This window comes from Acomys minous (genome assembly GCF_964271855.1).
Source record: "Acomys minous genome assembly, chromosome: 14".
NCBI classification, from domain to species: domain Eukaryota; kingdom Metazoa; phylum Chordata; class Mammalia; order Rodentia; family Muridae; genus Acomys; species Acomys minous.
The window spans coordinates 39,878,428-39,896,860 of record NC_140496.1 but is presented as its reverse complement, the minus strand read 5'-3'; the positions used below and the strand labels follow the sequence as shown (position 1 = coordinate 39,896,860).

Below are 18,433 nucleotides of genomic sequence, written 5' to 3'. Positions count from 1 at the left end.
GGTAAATCGCGTTTGTGCAAGAGCTGCCCCCCACGCCCCCTGCCCCACCTGTGAAGGGACTACACAACCAAGTAGCCCATGAAATTCTAAGTCCCACAAGAGCTGGCAGCCCTCAGCTACAGGGCTTCGAGAGCTCTCTTCCCTCTCTAGCTCCTACCTCAGTGATCGCCTGATGCCCAGCCCCGACCCCCAACACAGCCTGCCCTGGCCTTGCATCTGGTTCAGCCCAGAAGCTGTCCACAGGAGGAGTCAGGGAGGCTCCCAGCCTAGCCTGTCCACCTCATCAGCTCCCAGGATAACATCAGTGTGCACGATGGATGGCGGTGAGAAGGAGAAAGAGCACATGGGGAGCGTGGGCAAGGTCTTGCTGCCATCCGCTTCACGCTGGGCACGGCTGGGCCTGATTTACAACACTGATGACCAGAGAGCAGAGGCCTGCGCAGCACACCCTCCTCTACCTCTGCGGAGGAAGAGGGAGAGCGAGGGGCCAGAAGTGACCATGCCTAGGCCTCGGTGCCGCTATTCATTGACATCCAATAATTTTCTAAAACAGTATTTTTGCAAAAAAAAATTTAAAAGGGGGGGGAGGGGATCCTGCTGGCAATGTTTTTAGTTTTGTTTTTAGGTTTTTCAAGACAGGCTTTCTCTGTGTAACAGTCCTGGCTGTCCTGGACTTGCTTTTGTAGCCCAAGCTGGCCTTGAACTCGCAGCGATCTGTCTGCCTCTGCCTCTGTAGTGCTGAGATTAAAGGTGTGCGCCACCACACCCGGCTCCTGTTGGCAATGGTTAACAAAGCATCAATACCTCCTATGTTCCCTGTTACAGTGAGGTCAGGGAATCCCAAGGAAGATGCCAAGATGCTCCTCCTACTGGAAGCAACCAACCATACTGCCACCCACCGTCCTAGTGACAGTGGAACCCAAACAGGGAGCAGGGATGAGGTGGCCTTGCCACCATTACTAAGACAGTGGCTGAGTCTGCAATAAAGAAGATACCTGCATCTTTCCTTCCCTAGAGTGCAACAGAAAAACTTGGGTGAGACAGAAGGTCTAAGTAAGAGCCCGTGTTTTTCCAGATAACCCAAAATATGAAGGTTTCATCAAAAACCATCCACCCTCAATGCTCAGAGATAGGGCAACAGATGCTTAGCATGCACCAGGCCTTACATTCAACACCCAGTGCCATAAAAACAACAGCAACCAAATAGATAGAAAGAGAGAGAGAAAGAGAAAGGGAGGGAGGGAAAGAAGAAGAGGGAGAGAGGGAGGGAGGGAGAGAGAGAGAGAGAGAAAAAGAGAGAGAGAAAGAGAGAGAGAGAGAGAGAGGGAGAACATTCACATCACCAAAAGCCAGGAAGATCTCAAATGGAATTAAAAAAAAAAACTATTCAATATACACTCTCATTGAAATAATAGTGATGGTGGAACTAGTTGACCAAAAATTTAAAGAATCCACAATAAAAATGCCAAATGGTAGGCTCTGAAAACATACTTACGAGCCGGGCGTGGTGGTGCATGCCTTTAATCCCAGCACTCGGAAGGCAGAGGCAGGCAGATCTCTGTGAGTTCGAGGCCAGCCTGGTCTACAAAGCAAGTCCAGAACAGCCAAGGCTAACACAGAGAGACCCTGCCTCAAAAAAACCAAAACCAAACCAAGACAAAACAAAACAAAACAAAAAACCCAAAAAACAAAAACAAAAACAAAACAAAAAAAAAAAAAAAGAAAAGAAAAGAAATCATACTTGTGAGTAAGATTATACAGGCTGAGCAAGTTATACTTAGGACTAGATATGTATGCATCTATGTATGTAACATCAATTAATGAAAAGAGGCCATGAATTTGAAAAAGAGCAAGGAGTAGTATATGGGAGGACTGGGAGGAAGGAAAGGGAAGGGAGAAATTATGTAATTATAATCTCAAATATAAACATCTTAACAAATATTTATGAACACCCTTAAAAACAAAAAAATCTCGGGCTGGAGAGATGGCTCAGAGGTTAAGAGCACTGGCTGCTCTTCCAGAGGCCCTGAGTTCAATCCCCAGCAACCACATGGTGGCTCACAACCAAACTACAATGAGATCTGGTGCCCTCTTCTGGCCTGCAGGCACACACGCTGGAAGAATACTGTATAAATAACAAATAAATAAATCTTTTTTTAAAAAAATCTCATCAAAGATGTAGACACAAAGAAGCAGTAAGCGGAGCTGGGATGGCTCAGGAGGAAAGAGGTTTGCAGCATGAGGACCTGACTCTGGGTCCCTGGCAGCCATACAGAAAGGCAGGCACAATGGCACTCATCCATAACCCCAGGGCACACCAGACACTTACACACACACACACACACACACACACACACACACACACACACACACACACACAAAGTACAAACAGAGACACTTAATAGATAGCTTAAAATAAAAACAAAGTAAAATCATAGAAAAAGCCAGAGTGAAATTGACAGTAGGAGACAAAGGAAAGAGTCCATGAAACAGAGGGCAGAATGAGGAATCTAAACAGCGAGGGGGGGGGGCAGCAGCAGGAGACGAACAGTAGAGATTGCGGGAACTATAATATTCATGTCGTGTAACCTAAGTTCCAGAAAGAGGTAAGAAAATCAGGGTCTTCTGACATGAACTCTGGTGCCCCCTATTTGACCAGTCCCCCTTGGTGGGAGGCCTGGTAGCACCCAAAGGAAGGGTAAGCAGCCTACCAGGATGAGATCTGACAGGCTGTGACCATATGGTGGGGGAAGAGGTCCCCTTCTGTCACAGGCCTCGGGGAGGGGAATAAGGTGAAGGAGGGAGGGATGGGGGAACAGGAAGATACAAGTGAGGGGAATAACAGTTGAGATGTAATCTGAATAAACTACTTAAAGAGAAAAAAAAAAGAAGAAAATCAGTTTTTAAAGTCACAAAAATGGACTTGATTTTTCAGTTGAAAAATACCAAATATGGTGGAACTTACATACCTGTTAAAGAGTTGGCAGTGTTGACCACTTTGTCGCTGTTTGTTTGTTTTGAGTTGTTTGCTGTTTTTGTCTACTGTGAGGCTTTTGAGATGAGAGCTCACTGCGTTGCCCTGTCTGGTCTGGAATCGGCAATGTAGACAGACAGGCTGGTCTCGAACCCACAGAGACCTTCCTGCCTCCGCCTCCCGTGTGGTGGGATTAAAAACATGGGGCACTATGCCCAGCTGATAATGACCTCTATCATCACTGGGACAGAACACCTGACGGAAGCGACTTAAGAGAGGAGGGACGCATTGGAGAGGGTGAAATCCATTGTGGGGAGAAGGTAGGGTGGCGGCAGAGACTGCGGTGGGAACTGGCTTACAGTGGTGAGGCTGGAACCAGGTCTGGGCTATGACCCATGGCGCCCATCTCCCCAGTAACTCACTCCTCCAGCACCACCAACTGGGGACCAAGTGTTCAAACACATGAGCCTGCGCAGGCCAGCACACATTCAAACCACGACAAGGGGTCATCATTAAAGAACCAAACCAAAGAAATCCATATCAAGACCCACCTAGCTAGAGAGAGCCAGCGCCTTGGCCTACAGCAGCTATTTCACAGCTCAGAGGACAGCAAGTTTCTCAGTGAAAACAACGGAGGTGAGGAAGAACATGCACATTTCCCAAGTATTAAAAGAAAAGCAACTGTCAACCTAGAACCATCCATTGAGTCTCCTTCAATAACAAGATAGTCGCAGACAAGAGGAAACTGAGGAAATGCGCGAGGAGAAGGCCTGCATTCACTGCGACCACTGCTCTCTAGGCAGAAAGGAAATGACCGAAGCTGGGATTTTACAGGGAGGGAAGCCCTAAAGAGATAAGCTAGCAGCGAGTGAGTGTACATGATTTCCCTTTTCTCCTTGAGCTTTCTAAATTAGACTTGATACAAAACAAAAAGTTAAATTAAAAAAAAACAAAACAAAACCAAACGATAGTGAGTCTACAAACGTAGAGGATAAATAATTACGACGACAACAATAAAGCAGGGGAAGGTACTGTTCTCTACACGTCAGTTGAGCTGGTAAAGCGACACAGACTGTTTCTGTAAATGCTGTAGGTATGATTTAATGCCTGCCGCAACCATTCTTAAAAACAGGAAGGAACTAGGGAGACGGCTCAGCTGATAATGTGCCTGCCATGGAAGAATAAAGACCTGGCTTCGGATTTGTGGGGCTTGGTGGCCACATAGTCTGGCTGAATCTATAAGCTCAGTGAGAGACACTGACTCAAAACAAAACAAAAACAAGAACAAAAACAAAATGGAAAGCAATAGAAGATCCCGAAGGATTAAGAGCTCAAGGCCAACGTGGGCTACATAGTGAGGGACCAGAGAAGAAGGAAAGAAGAGAGGGAGAGAGGGAGGGAGGGAGGGAGGAAAGAAGGGAGGGAGGGAGGGAAAGAAAAGAGTCATACATGGTGGTTTTCCCTAACATGATGGAATATAACTAGAGATTGATAGTGCAAAGATAACAGAAAAAAACTCCAAACACTTGCAATCTGAATAATGCCCTTCCATACAGTCATGGGTTAAAGAGGAAGTTCAGGGGAATTTTTTTTAACTGTATCTCATTAGAGCTCAAGAGATGGCTCAGTGGTAAGAGAGCTTACTACGCAAGTGTGAGGACCTGAGTTCAAATCCCTAGTGCTCACATTTAAAAAGCCAGGTGTGTCCATAAGAACCTGTAACCCTGTGCTATGGGTGTTGGAGTCAGCAGGATTGCTAGGGCTCGCTGGCCACCAGCCTAAGCTCCGGTTTCGCTGAGGAACTGTGCCCCAGAGGACTAAAGCAGAGAGTGACAGCCTAAGACATCCATCACCCACATGTGGCCTCTGCAAGCATACACACATGTGTACATAAACCACAAACACATACCACAAACAAAAACATACACAGACACAAAATAAATAAATAGATAAATAATCTATACTGAGAACTGAATGAAAATAAAACCACAATATGTTAAGAATCTAAGAAGCACGGCTAAAAAATGCCACGAGGGAAATTTATGACAGTAAGTGCTCAGAAAAGACAAAAAGTCTCAAATCAACGAATTTCTACCTCAAAACCTCAATAAATAAATAAATAAATAAATAAAGCTTTAAGCAAGCAGGGGAAAGGAAATAACACAGAAGAGAGCCAAAATTAGGCAATAGAAAATACAAAATTGAAAATTAATTAACAAACAGTTGGTTCTTTGAAAGGATCAATAAAATAGACAAATCTCTAACAAAACTAAAAAAAAAGGGAACCGGGGGTGGGGGGTTTTAACAAAATACCATTATCAGGCATAAAAGCAAGGCTATCATTACAGACGTCGGGTAAGGGAGCAATGCCATATACAGAAATTTTAGAAGTTAGATGAAACTAACTTCCTTGAAACATAAACTACAAAAACCCACATAACAGAAACTGGTTTGAGTGGTCCTATACTAATAAGGGAGCTAAATTATTCATAACCTAAAACTTTCCAAAAGGAAGTCTTCGGACCAAACAGGTAATTCTAAAAGATATTAGGAGAAGAAAGAGTACCAACTGCATACAGGAAGAACGAACAGCAGCTCCCTCACAAAACTGTGTCACAAGTCAAAGCGCACACCACGCAAGCAGGAGGAGAAACATTTGAGAAAGTTTCAGACTGGTGGTCCCACATAAATACGGACATTTAAAAAAAAATCTTCCGTGAAATATTGCCAAATAAAATTCAACAGCATGTAAAAATTATCCACCGTCACCAAGTAGGGAGGGTAGGCCAAAGGAGCAAGGCTGGTCCAGTAATGGGAAATCAATCATTACAAACCATCATTAATAATTAAGAAGATCACACGATCGTCACAACAGACAAAGTTCTAAAAAGGACCACACTCAATAGCCATCTGAAACAAAAACTCCCGTTCGAATCAGTAACGGTTCCTCGGCCTGCAGAAAATTTGCAGATGTGTGGCGGGTCCTTAACTTACTGGTGAATGGATTTAGAAATGGAATGCATGCTCCCTTAGGACCAGAAATGGGGTGTCTACTTTTACCACTCTTGGTCAACGTCATCTTGCAAGCGCAAGCCAAAGAACTAATGTAAGAAAAGGAAGGAAAAGCATACAAATAGGAATCTATAAGGGGCTCAATCTTCTCCTCTACGCTACGTGTCTCTTCTCTCGCAAACCGCCATCCCGCAAACAGTCATGTCTGCTGAGCCAAGTCGACGGTTCATAAAGGACTCAATTCGATCGGATAAAAGATGCACCGAAGGGGCTGGAGAGATGGCTCAGTGGTTAAGAGCACTGGCTGCTCTTCCAGAGGTCCTGAGTTCAATTCCCAGCAACCACATGGTGGCTCACAACCATTTATAATGTGATATGACGCCCTCTTCTGGCCTGCAGATGTACATGCAGGCAAAGCACTGTGTATTTAATAAATAAATATTAAAAAAAAAAAAAATGCACCGAACCAGATAGAAAAGATTTCCAGAAGACTGCCGTGGCCACAGCGTTAGGACTTGCTTTCATTGGATTCAATGGCTCCTTGTGAAGCTGATCCATATTCTTATTAATAACATTATTGTAGGTGGCTGAGTCCTTTCTCATTATGGGAACCAGTGAACAAATGAGGGTGACAAGCTCATGAAGTAAGAAGTTGGCTGCATACTTTGTGTACTTTTTTTTTTTTTGGTTGTTGTTGTTTTGTTTTTGTTTTTGTTTTTCAAGACAGGTTTCATTCTGTTACACAGAGCTCTGTCTGTCCTGGACTCTCTTTGTAGACCAGGCTAGCCTTGAACTCACAGAGATCTGCCTGCCTCTGCTTCTGCCTCTGCCTCCCGAATGCTGAGATTAAAGGTGTGTGCTACCACGCCTTTCGTTTCCTCCTCCTCATGACATTTTCTATTTCTAACTTAAATAAAACTCTTCTATGGATGACATGATTGACTATGTAGGAAAATCTCACAATCTCTTAAAAATTAAAATAAAATAAAAACCAGAGAGCTACCTGAATTGAGCAAAGTCTAATGACACAACACTGTGCACTCAAAGACCAATTGTTGGCATGTATGGTGCCTCATGTCTGCAATGTTAGCACTCAGGCAGTAGAAGCAGAAGGGACAAGAGTTCGAGACCAGCCTGGACTATACATGAAGACTTTGTCTCAAAATGCAATGCAACACAGTACAATATAACGCAACGAAATAGTTTAAACCAATTACACTTATAAGTATGAGAGACAAATATTTAAACACCAAAATTAAAAGCATAATACAATTTATAATTGCTAAAAAGAAATTTTAAATATTTAAACAAATCTATTTAAACCTGTATAAGTATAATACAATGAAAACTAAAAGAAATGTTGGCTAAAAAAAAAAAAAAAAATCAAAGAAGCCAGGTGGTGGTGGATGGTGGTGCACACCTTTAATCCCAGCATTTAGGAGGCAGAGGTAGGCAGATCTTTGAGTTTGAGGCCAGCCTGGTCTACAGAGTCAGTTACACGACAACCTGAGCTACAAAGAGAGACCCTGTCTTGAAAGAAAGAAAGAAAGAAAAAGAAAGAAAGAAAGAAAGAAAGAGGGAAGGGGAGGGATAGAGGATGGGAGGGAGGGAGGGAGGAAGGAAGGAAGGAAGGAAGGAAGGAAGGAAGGAAGGAAGGAAGGCACATTCCAACAAAGAGGAAACCAGGTGGCAAATAAGCTCATGAAAAAGATGTTTCAAACTATTAGTCGTTAGGGGAATGGAAGTTCAAACTACCATGAGCTATCATTGTATATCTATTAGCTTGGCCAAAACAAACAACAACAAAAGCGAACACAGCAAATGCTGGCAAGGACATAGAAAACATTTTCCTGCACTGATGGAGAAAAGAGAACTCAGAAAAACAGTATGTAGGTTTCCTAAAAGTCAGCTGTACAAGTAATACAGGCACAACAGACATACTCCTGAGCCTTTATGCCAAAGATAATTAAGACTCACACACAACATCACTTACTACATTTTATAAGTGACAAATGACAGTGATGGAGAACAGACCAGCAGTTTCCAAGAAGTGGCTATGGCAACAAGAGATTCTTGTGGCCATAAAAATCCCAGTGTCATATCTTAAAACACATAGAAGCTCCAGACCAGCATCACACAGTGCAGTATTTGCATATAATGCACACACATCACCCTATACACACTAAACTATGGGTGGATTCCTTATGATACCCAGCGAAACGGAGACAGCGGTTATTGCCTCACCCAGGAATTACAAGAAGATAAATGGGTCCTTTACAGATGCATTTTTTTTTCACTTTTAAATTTTTGTAAAAAGAGTTTTATGTGTGTGGATGCTACTGCCTGGAGGTATTTCTGCACAGCAAATGCCTACCTAGGGCAAGAAGTGGGCATCAGATCCCCTGGAACTGGAGATATAGACAAATCTGAGCTGTCAAGTGGGTGCTAGGAATAGAACGTAGGGTCCTCTGGAAGAGCAAGTGCTCTAAACCACTGAGCCATCTTTCTACCCACTCCCTTTATTTTAAAAATAAAATCCACTTTGACCCATGGTTGGCTGTCTCTGAGGATGCTGAAGCCGTGGATAGAAGAAGCTAACTCTACTTATTCTGAACGAACGGTGGTTTGTTTTAAACTAGCATTTAACTGGCCATCTTGAAATTTTGGTTTCTGACTCTAGAAGCTTAAGCGAGATGGTTAGGAGGACTCTAGAATCACCAAACCAGTGTTCAGAAACAGCCAGGGAACAGGCAAGGGAGTGCCTGACACGACTGAGGCAGATCCACAGGCTGCAGAGGCTGCAGGCCATTAGGTTTATGGGTGGTGATCAGGCAGGGACTGTATGAAACAATCTAAGCAGGGAGGACTGGGACTGCAGTCTGAGTCTGAGGACAGGGCCATGCCTCAGCTGACCCCCAGCCAACCCCGGGCTTTCACCAGGAACTGCTCCTACCTAGTATCCCACTAGGAACCTTGTGGGTAACAGCACAGGGAGGTTCACGTGTCCAGGTCATGAGATGCGGGACCCTACCGCACTCACAGGGTGACATGCCCAGGCCAAGTCCCCTGCTGAGAGGCTGCCACCAGCAGTGGTCCTCCAGCCTCCCTTATCTTCTGCGTTCTCTACGTCCTCATGACTTCTTATGCTCTCTTCTTCAACACTATATTTGCTTCTCCTTCTACTCCCACCTCCCGGGGGCGAGGACAGTTTTATTGGCTGTGACACTCAGTGCTTGGCACATAGGAATAGAGGAGCAAGTGAAATAGAAACCCCTTTGGCCGTAGCCATGCCTGGATGTGTCCCACTGACCTCAGTAGTGTCTTCTGAGATGAGGTCTGGGATGCAAGCTCCACAAGGCTCGTTTTTGTAAGAGAGAGACTCCATCAGCAATGCCATTGTGTACCCTGGTTTCCTGGAGCTGGTAATCTTTCTGCACCCAGTATCTTCTGTGTGCCAGGAAGTGTGCCTTGTCTTTTATATCTCTTTTAGTCAGCCTAATCCACCAAGCAGACCCCAACAGGTGGGTGTGAGATCCACTGTACACTGGATACACTAGAGCGCTCATGGAAACGGGTGCCTACCCTCCTTTCTAGAATGGCCGTGCCACTGGTGGAGGGGATGACTCCAGGAAGGGAATGTCATGCCTTGCATCAACCTGGCACGAGCAGCTTTGGGACCTTCAGCAGTCAGAAGCTCTCCTTTGCTGCCTGGGCAGAAGAAGGGCACGCCCCTCTGCCAGAGCCGCGAGCTGTCACCTGTACCACAGGGACTATCTGGGAAGAATGACAGGAAAGGAAAGCGGAGCCGGGAGCACTGAGGGAGGGTTCCGGACTTGTGATGAGCTCATTGGAGCCTCTGGATTCAGCCACACCTGGAGCTGGTTAGCCACGCGCACCAAGAGTTCTGCCTGAAGGATTCCATACCTAAAACAGGGGAGTGTTGCCTGGAAGAGCCGGGAGCACCCCGAGGTGGGCCCAAGCGTCTGCCTGCTCTCACCACCTTGGCCTTTATGGCATTCCACATGCAGCGAGGCTCCATTTCTTTGGACTACTCACACCTTCTCACACTGAACAAACTTTTGATACCAAAATGCACATTTGGTAAAATAAATAAATAAATAAATAAATAAATAAAACAAACCCAAAACTACATGATAGACTCAAAGTCTATCTAAAGGATCCTGTTTGGAAAAGCTCCCACCCATGTCCTGGGTTCTCACTGTGCCCAGGCTCACAGGGTCATGTTGTTTGTCTTTAGGGATCTCCCCAGTTTCTGTGTCCTAAGGTGGTAAGTTGGGACCCACCCCCACCCCCACTCCAGGCACAACACTACAAGGACAATCAGCCAGGGAGACCCCACCTGCTACAGGGATTTTCCGTGTGTACCCCACTAGGCCTCAGAGGCCCACGAGGAAGGGAGGCACAGCCGGTGTCCAGAACTAGGTTGAGGCTCTGGCAGTCACTGGATGTTCAGGACACAGGAGGCCATGCTCTGGAGCTCCCCCTGGCCACAGGCTCCTTGATGTCTCTCTCTTATCACCCTGGGTAAGTATCAGCAGGAAGCAGATACAAAGGAAACGGGAAACAGGCGGGGAGATGACCACAAAGGGCATTCAATCAGTTAACACCACAGGCCACCAACTCCATGGGGATGTGAGAGAAAGGAAGGATGGACAGACTTAATGATCTGCTCCATGCAAGATGGCACTGGGACTGTCCTCCACCATCCAGTACCAGCTTTGTGGCTACTGCCTCCTGGCATCCATCCTGTCACTTCCCATGCCTACTGGTACTCTCTCCTTGGGCAGGTGACATCCTCTAGTGTCTCCTTCTGAAATTGGCTACCACTTCCTGGGACTTTTAGGCCCCTCAGCTCCTGTCCTGGCTGGGGACCTGGAGAGAGAGTGCAGTGGACACTGCTCCTGCTGCTCAATTCCTTCTTCTCTCTGCCTCTCCAGTCCCCTTCTCACCCACAACGCAACGCTACTTGTCGCCAAGGCCAGGAGACCGCTCTGTAGGTTGCCACACTGAAGCAACACTGTTCCCAGGGACACCTTCCTGTCTGCCTGGATGGCATGAGCTCCTCACAGTCACACTTCTTGAAAATGCTTCTGCTGGGGGATAGAGAGATGGCTCAGTGGTTAAGGGCACTGTATGCTCTTCCAAAGGTTCTGGGTTCAATCCCCAGCACCCATTGGCAGCTCACAACTGTCTGTAACTCCAGTTCCGAGGGATCTAACACCTACATACCAATGATCATAAAATAAAAATATTGAAGGAAGGAAGGAAGAAAAAGAAAGAAAGGAAGGAAGGATGAGAAAGAAAGAAAGAAAGAAAGAAAGGAAGGAAGGAAGGAAGGAAATGCCTCTGCTATTTCCACTAATGTTAGATTCACTTCCTGTTAAACTCCCTGCCTAGGGAATCTATGATCAACTGTGTGTCGGCACTGGGACCTGACATCTCAGGCAGGCCAGTTCATTCATACACTCAAGCACACCAAGGGTGAGGAGACTTCGGGAACAAAGATCTAGTGAGCATAATCTTAGTCCTCTGGCCTGAGTTCAGATTTCCACCTTGGAATTCCTTCACACTCTTCAACTTCCATGTATGCTGGGGGAGAGGAGGGGGCAACAGAACCTCTGAATGGGGTGCCACAGGGCTTGGTGTATCAGCACACACAGACACTGAAGGAAGGCCCGCCACTTGTCAGACCTCACCAGATGTAACTGGTCCTTGCCAACTACTTTAGGCCAGCCCTCACCTTTCCTGACCTACCTGTCAGCTGTGCTCAAGCATGTGCCGATGCCCTGGCCAACGTCGGCCTCTTTCCTATGGTTTTTGCTGGTTCTTCCACCTGGCACTCCTCCACACATTTCTTCCTGTTATCCTTAGAGACTCTGCTTAGATGTGGCCAACTCCAGAAGCCTTCCTGGCACACTCGCATTGACCAACACAGCTGAGCGCTCATATCTGAGACAGATGACATAGTGAACTTGAAGTTATCACGTGCCCCACTGGACTAGCAGTTCCTCAGAACACACAGGGGATTTTAGCCAGGTTTTGTTGAATGTTACAGCGTTACTCTTAGGGGAAACCTCAACTGTACACCTCTTTCCTCCTCTTGAACACACACACACACACACACACACACACACACACACCAGGAAATTGAGAGTCACACCATTGAAAAGAGTCAAGAGTACCTGGCCGACAGATTTCTGGAACATACCAACAGGGTTCAGTCAAGGAAACTGAGGCCTGCCTGCTCCCTCCCCTGTCCGTGTTGACTGTCTGTTCAGGCTTATTACTCTGATAGAAACACTCCCCAAACCCCAAACACTGTCTCCAGGGAAGGAGATGTTTCTTTTTCATCACATCCTGAGGTGAACAGAGGCTCAGGTCTGGTGTTGCCAGAATCAAAGGCGCCATTACAGAGCCTGGCAGGGAGCCCCTTTCCTTCCCTTTCCATGGTAACCTCTTTGGTTTGATTTGAGACTTTTGTGTCTCCCTGGTGTGCGGGAAATCTCACTGATTTCCACTCTAAACTATCCCCCTTGGACCAGGCAGGACTTTGCTCCAAAATGCTGTGAGCTGGGCCCATGAGGGGGTCCCAGATATCCAGGGGGCAGCAAGAGGGATGGGCTGAGCTTTCACTTAGATACATCACCAGGTGCGCTTGCTCTCTCTCTCTCTCTCTCTCTCTCTCTCTCTCTCTCTCTCTCTCTCTCTCTCTCTCTCTCTCTCTCTCTCTCACACACACACACACACACACACACACACACACACCTACAGAAGAATGTCTTTCTCAACAGTGAGGGAACGGCTGGGAGAGGCCAACACTGGGGTGTGCTTAAGTCTTGAGCAGGAGGTTCCGTTTCTTGTCCAGCCCCTGACAGGCACCCAGGGACAGGGGCCAGCAGGACATGACTAATGGCCCATGGGAAAAGCTTGGCCCTGCCTGGCTGCCCGCCAGAGAGCCCATAATCACTGTCCAAGGACACTGAGGGCAAACAATACTGAGGAGACTTCTCAAGGACTATCCCTCCCTAAGCTGACTTCCTGGGAGCTCCCCCAGGGGTCCTTGAGACCTTGAGTAAGAATGTTCAGGGGTCCAAGGGCCTTAAAACCTCCTTGGAGCACTGCACGTTTCTTATCTTGAGGGCAAGTTCTTGGAGCCTTCATCCAGCCTTTATCAAGTGTCCTCTATCCCAAAAGAGTCAAAAAATAAAAATAGATGCCTACTACCAGTCAAGAAGAGGCCAGGCTGCCAGGGCAATTGGTTTCTTTAAAAATTTTATATGCCCATTGTAGGGGCTCAACCCTGTGGGGACATAGGGTTTCAAAGGAGACCCTGTATTGAAAGGCTTCCAAAAAGCCTCGTCTCCAGCAAATCCAAAGTCCCCTTGCCCTAGCAGGCCTGGGAAAGTTATTAGAAAAAAATGCCAGGGCTGGAGAGATGGTTCAGTGGTTAAGAGCATTGACTGTCTTTGCAGGACCTGTGTTTGGGTTCAATTCCCAGAGCCCACACAGTGGCTCATAGCTTCCTGAAACTTCTGTTCCAGGGAGTCTGATGCCCTCTTCTGACCTCCAAAAGGACCAGGCACACGGGTGACAAACAAATATACGTGTAGGTAAAACATTCACACAAGAAAAATAAAGATATTTTTTAAAGAGAGAGGAATAATGCCTCTGAGAAGCATCCTGAGTCATCCCAGCGCCCAGCATCTCCGGGCAGCAAAGCCACTCAGAGCTCCGACCCCTTTGATACCAAAAGCCTAGTTTACTAGCCCCAGGGGAAGCCTCCAGCAGCCAGGGCCCCAGAGAAGACCTGCCTTAGATGCTCCCCCAAGTGCCCCGATTTTACGAGAAGGCTGCCAAGCTGAACAGTGTCACTTCCACTCCCAAGTCCCCTTGGTGCCGCTGAGGGGAACTGTTACTCGGGCCAGCTCTGGGGCAGCCACTCTGGACTCAAGCCACTTAGCAAGGGTCCCCAAGGACTCTGGGCCCAGCAGATTTACTAGGACTGCAGAATCAATTCCACCTCGGGTCCTCTACGCACACGGCACAAACCCAATGCCATTTGTGCTTGCCTCCACACCCCTGGATGACAGCAGGTAGGAATTTGCATTCATCCCATCTTGTTCTCCATCCCCAAACAGTGCACACTGATTAATCCTCCTAAAATTCTCAGCTCCGTCCAAGCCACACCCTGCTCCAAAACCTTCTATGGCTCCCTAGTGCTTTGGCTCAAACTTATAAAGCCCTGTTGGGGACTGAGCTGGCAACACAAATGAGCCATGCAGCCTTGTGTAGCATCCAGCAGACCCTAGTGAGGCTGCAGATCCCAGGGAACACTTGTCCATGTGTCTTGCCCGCAGGGAACAGCCGCTGTTTGCTACCACAGGCTCTGCCTGTGTAGAGGTGGAAGCCAACTGCCACTTCTTCTAAGATTTCAAAAAAAAAAAAAATCCAAACAAAACACCAGTCAGAAGGACCCCTGGGATGGACCCTAGCCTAGAGGGTTAAGTCCAAATCTAGTCCCTTCACTTGGTATTTGAGGCCCTCTGAGACTGTGCCCACAAACTGCCTCCCCATCCTCACCGCCAGGATGCTATGGCCATGTGCTGCCCCGTCAAGTTGAGCCCCACGGCTCTTCTACTTTGCCCCTGTCTCTTCTGGCCTCATAACCCTTCTTTGAAGGGCAGATCCTTCAAGACCGAACAACAACATAAAAGGAGCTCCTACGCTGAGCTCATCTCTGTAGAGACAGCTCTACCATAGGGGAAAAAAATCTCCCCTTCATTCTTTAATAGGCAGGCCCTGTCGATCTACAGGTCCCTGAACTGGGGCATCAACATAACTCCAGTACTAATCTGGATGCCAACCTGCCTCCTCTATAGACAGGCCTTTCCCCACCATGGTCCAGGCCAGGGCAATAAGCAGAAAGGAGAGAACCTGGCTGTTGTCTGACCTGCCTCTACTGTGAGATCTTGGATAAGTCATTTAGCCTCTGCAAGGCCAGACCCTTCTATTTATAAGATAGGGACAAGCCAAGCAGTGAGGAACCTAGCATGTCGCAGGGCCAGGTAAGAAGTAGTGGCTAGCATCCTTCTTGGAATCCCTTTTCTGCTCATCTGTGCCCTGCGGGATCTCATACACGGCGCTGTAGGGCTAAAGAGCAAGGCAGTGGCCATTGCACCCTCCATGGCCCCTAGAGGCCACAAGGCTCCACTGATGTTCTCTGATGAGTCAGGGTGACGATGTAAAAGAGTGGCAGCTCGAAGGGCAGGTGGGGATGAGAGCCACTGCCTGGGCCACCTGGCTCACAGGCATCAGTGTCACGGCTCCTGCATAGGGGACTAAAATCTCTGGTCCCAAGACCCACCACTCTGAGCTACTGGAGACCACTAGCTCCCACACATCCTGGCAGCAGGCCAGGTCACAGCGTTGCAAACAGGAGTAGGTGAGGGGGTCCTACACCTGTCCAGCCACCAGGTAGATGGCACTAACAGAAGAAGTTCAGGTGGCACACAAAGCCGAAGGCCCATCACACCCTCCTTTGGAGGTCCTGTCCTCGGTGCTGAGCAGCCCTCTTGCCTTGTGCCTAAGGATACTTGCTTTCCAGGCCATGCACGAAGGAGAGGTGCAGGGGGAAAGGGAGGGGGAGCACCTTTGTAACCACCATGGTCCAATTACCAGCTCTCGCCCTCCACGCTTACAAACAGGAGCCACGTCGCCACCTGCTACAGAAGCAAACATGTCCAGATAGCTTCATCTGCACTTCCCTGGCTCTCTCGAGAAAGGGTCTCCCAGTCAGCAACTGACAGGGCAGCTTCCCTTCCGGTACTTTGCAGAGACTTTCAGGAAGAGGACATTAAAAAGCCACCAATCTCCCTGTCAGCCTGAGCCCCCTGGCCACACCTGCCATTCCTATTCATCCATTGCCAACGAGCCCACCGAACACATGGCCAGGCTCCCTGCATTCAGAAGACAAACTCCACACCACAGTTAACAGAGGGTGATTGGATAAGGGGTGACTGAGGACACTCAGCACCCAAACCCCGCTAGGCAGGGTGGGTTACAGCTGGGTGGGGACCAGAGGATCTGTGGTCATTTTGTGTCATCTCCATTAAAGGGGTCCTTGGCAGCAGCTCAGTTCGTGTAGCATGTGAATGAGATAACAGATGTGCGGCAGCAGAAGGCCTCACGCTGCTCGCTAGAGCAACATGCATCCATCCACTCTGAGAACTGATGTGTCACTGTCTACTGCAGGTGAGCATCACATAGCCTGAGACCCAGTAATTCCACGTCTGTTCCCACACTCCCCTTATGTATGCACGACACGTTATATTATCTACAGTGTACAGTATTTATAGATTCCCACATCCCCATGAAGGGCGCATGTATACATTCACCAACAGACATGTACGGCACCCTAGTCATAGCAGTGTACCCTGTGAAACAAACCCGGAATGAACCAGGAGGAAACAACTACACAGAGGCAAGCTCCCATGGATGGAACAGTCCATCCCAAAGAGAAAGGATGGGAAGACTGAACCTCAGACAGAGGCAAGCATGGGAAAAGAGGAAGGTTCCAGATGTCATGCGTAGAAATGGGGTGGGAGGTGGGGCTCCGTTCATATAAGGCACAAATCAGATACACCCGACTGAGCTTTGGGAATGTAGGATGGAGGCAGCCTTTTGCTGGCAGCAGGGGAACTACGGAGTCAAGAGAGTTAGTTGATTTGGGGTGCTGGGGACATCTGGCTCTCTTGACCCAGGCCCTAAGCTTACAGAGGTGTGCTCGGATTCAAGGACATGCATGTGAGGTTTCTGAAAGTGTGCAATGGAGGGTTTTGTTAAGACGCAGATGAAAAGATACTAAAAGAGAAAAAGCAGAGATGGGACAAGGTCAGGATGCTCTGACTGACAAGAATCTCTCTGCTCAGAGCACAGGATCTGGGAGGTGATTAAAAGTCTAGGAAAGATGCAGGCACGGGTACCAGTATTCCAGGATCTTTTTGAGCCTGGGGCTGTCAAATACAGCCATCCAATCACACCACAAACTGGCCTCTGTCATTCCAAACCCTTCTCCCTTCCCTCTTCCCCCCTCTGATCCACTGCATAGTACCACAGTAACAGCACCCCCACTTCTGACCAGGTACTCCCAGCTACTCAAGGTCAGGAGGAAATCCCAGCATCCCTGGGAATGTTGGGGGCAGGGTGTGTGAAGCTCTGTGAAACTGTGAAAATTCCCCCTTTAAAAAAAGAGAATTTTCCAAAGTTCAAGTCCGCTTGAACAGGAACAGGAAGAGAACGGGCACAACTTTGTGAACAGTCTCTTCTGACAGCATGCCTGAGGAGCTAGTCACGTGGAGCTGGGAAACGTGAGCAGTTAAATCTATTCAATGTCGTGACACACGGAATTGAAGCATAATTGCCCCTGAGTGCTCGGCAACCGGAAAGCACTCATCTCAGAAATGGAGGGAAATGTATGCTGGGAAATGGAAGCAGCTGTCAGAAGTTTGACTGCAGGGTGAGTGGCGCCTTGACAAGAAGGCTTGGGCAGGGCCGGCAGTCCCACCCTGCCATCTTGACTCCCACTGAAATGTCACAGAACCAAAGACCACCATCGTAAAAAGCGACAAATGGTGAGGAACCATCCATTTGCAGCCCTGGCGAGCGGCCCGGCGTGGGAGGACATCTCTTACCGATCATGTGGTTGGCAACGTGGATCTGGATCTCTCTCTCATTCTCGAAGGTCATCTGGCACTTGATACACTGGTACGTCTTTTTCTGTTTGGGAATGAGAGAAGGAATCAGGTAAGCAGAGACAGGAAGCCAGGTCCCCAATAGCCTGGCTCAGAGTGCCTCAGAGTGGTTCGGCCTCTCCTAGGCAGCCCAGTTCACTCTCTTCCCACCACCTTCTAACGGGATGCTCTCTTGATGGAGTTGGGATAACTTTGATGCATGCCAAGGTCAACTTTCTCAAGATCCCAGGGGGTTGCCCTGCTTATAAATAAAGGCAAGTCCATGTATCCACCCATCCATCTGCAAGTACCCCACCATCCCAGCTTGGGCGTGGCATACCCCTTACAACCTCCTGCATACGAGGAGTGGTTTGTCAACTGATGCGATTTAGAAAGTGCTTGGATCCCAACAGTACTGGCCGGATAGATGGAGTAATCCCTTGATGGATTCATATGTAGTAAGAAGAGGGGTCTAGTGCGAGGTAGTGGGGGCCAGTATCCTGTCCTCTGACCTTTCTTTCTGCTTCCTGCCCACCATGAAGTGAACAGCCCCTGGCACACGCTCACACCATCATCACGCTCTGCCTCACCACAGAGCCCAGAAATACAAAGCCAAGAAATCATGGAGTGAAAGCTCTGAGAACGTGAGCCAAAATATGGCTTTTCTCTCCTTAGCTTGATTTTCTCAGCTCCCCGC

At 47.9% G+C, this 18,433-nt stretch overlaps 1 protein-coding gene across 8 annotated transcripts in view; it reads right to left on the bottom strand.

Moving 5' to 3' along the window:
• The window catches only part of ZNF423 (zinc finger protein 423), a 334,889-nt gene that overhangs the window by 99,967 nt on the left and 216,489 nt on the right, over positions 1 to 18,433 (bottom strand). For all 8 annotated transcript variants that reach the window (XM_084757137.1, XM_084757136.1, XM_084757139.1 and 5 more), the window contains one exon: positions 17,698 to 17,782. In XM_084757137.1, the coding sequence (XP_084613263.1) occupies positions 17,698 to 17,782 (85 nt within the window). The remainder of the gene's footprint in view (positions 1 to 17,697; positions 17,783 to 18,433) is intronic.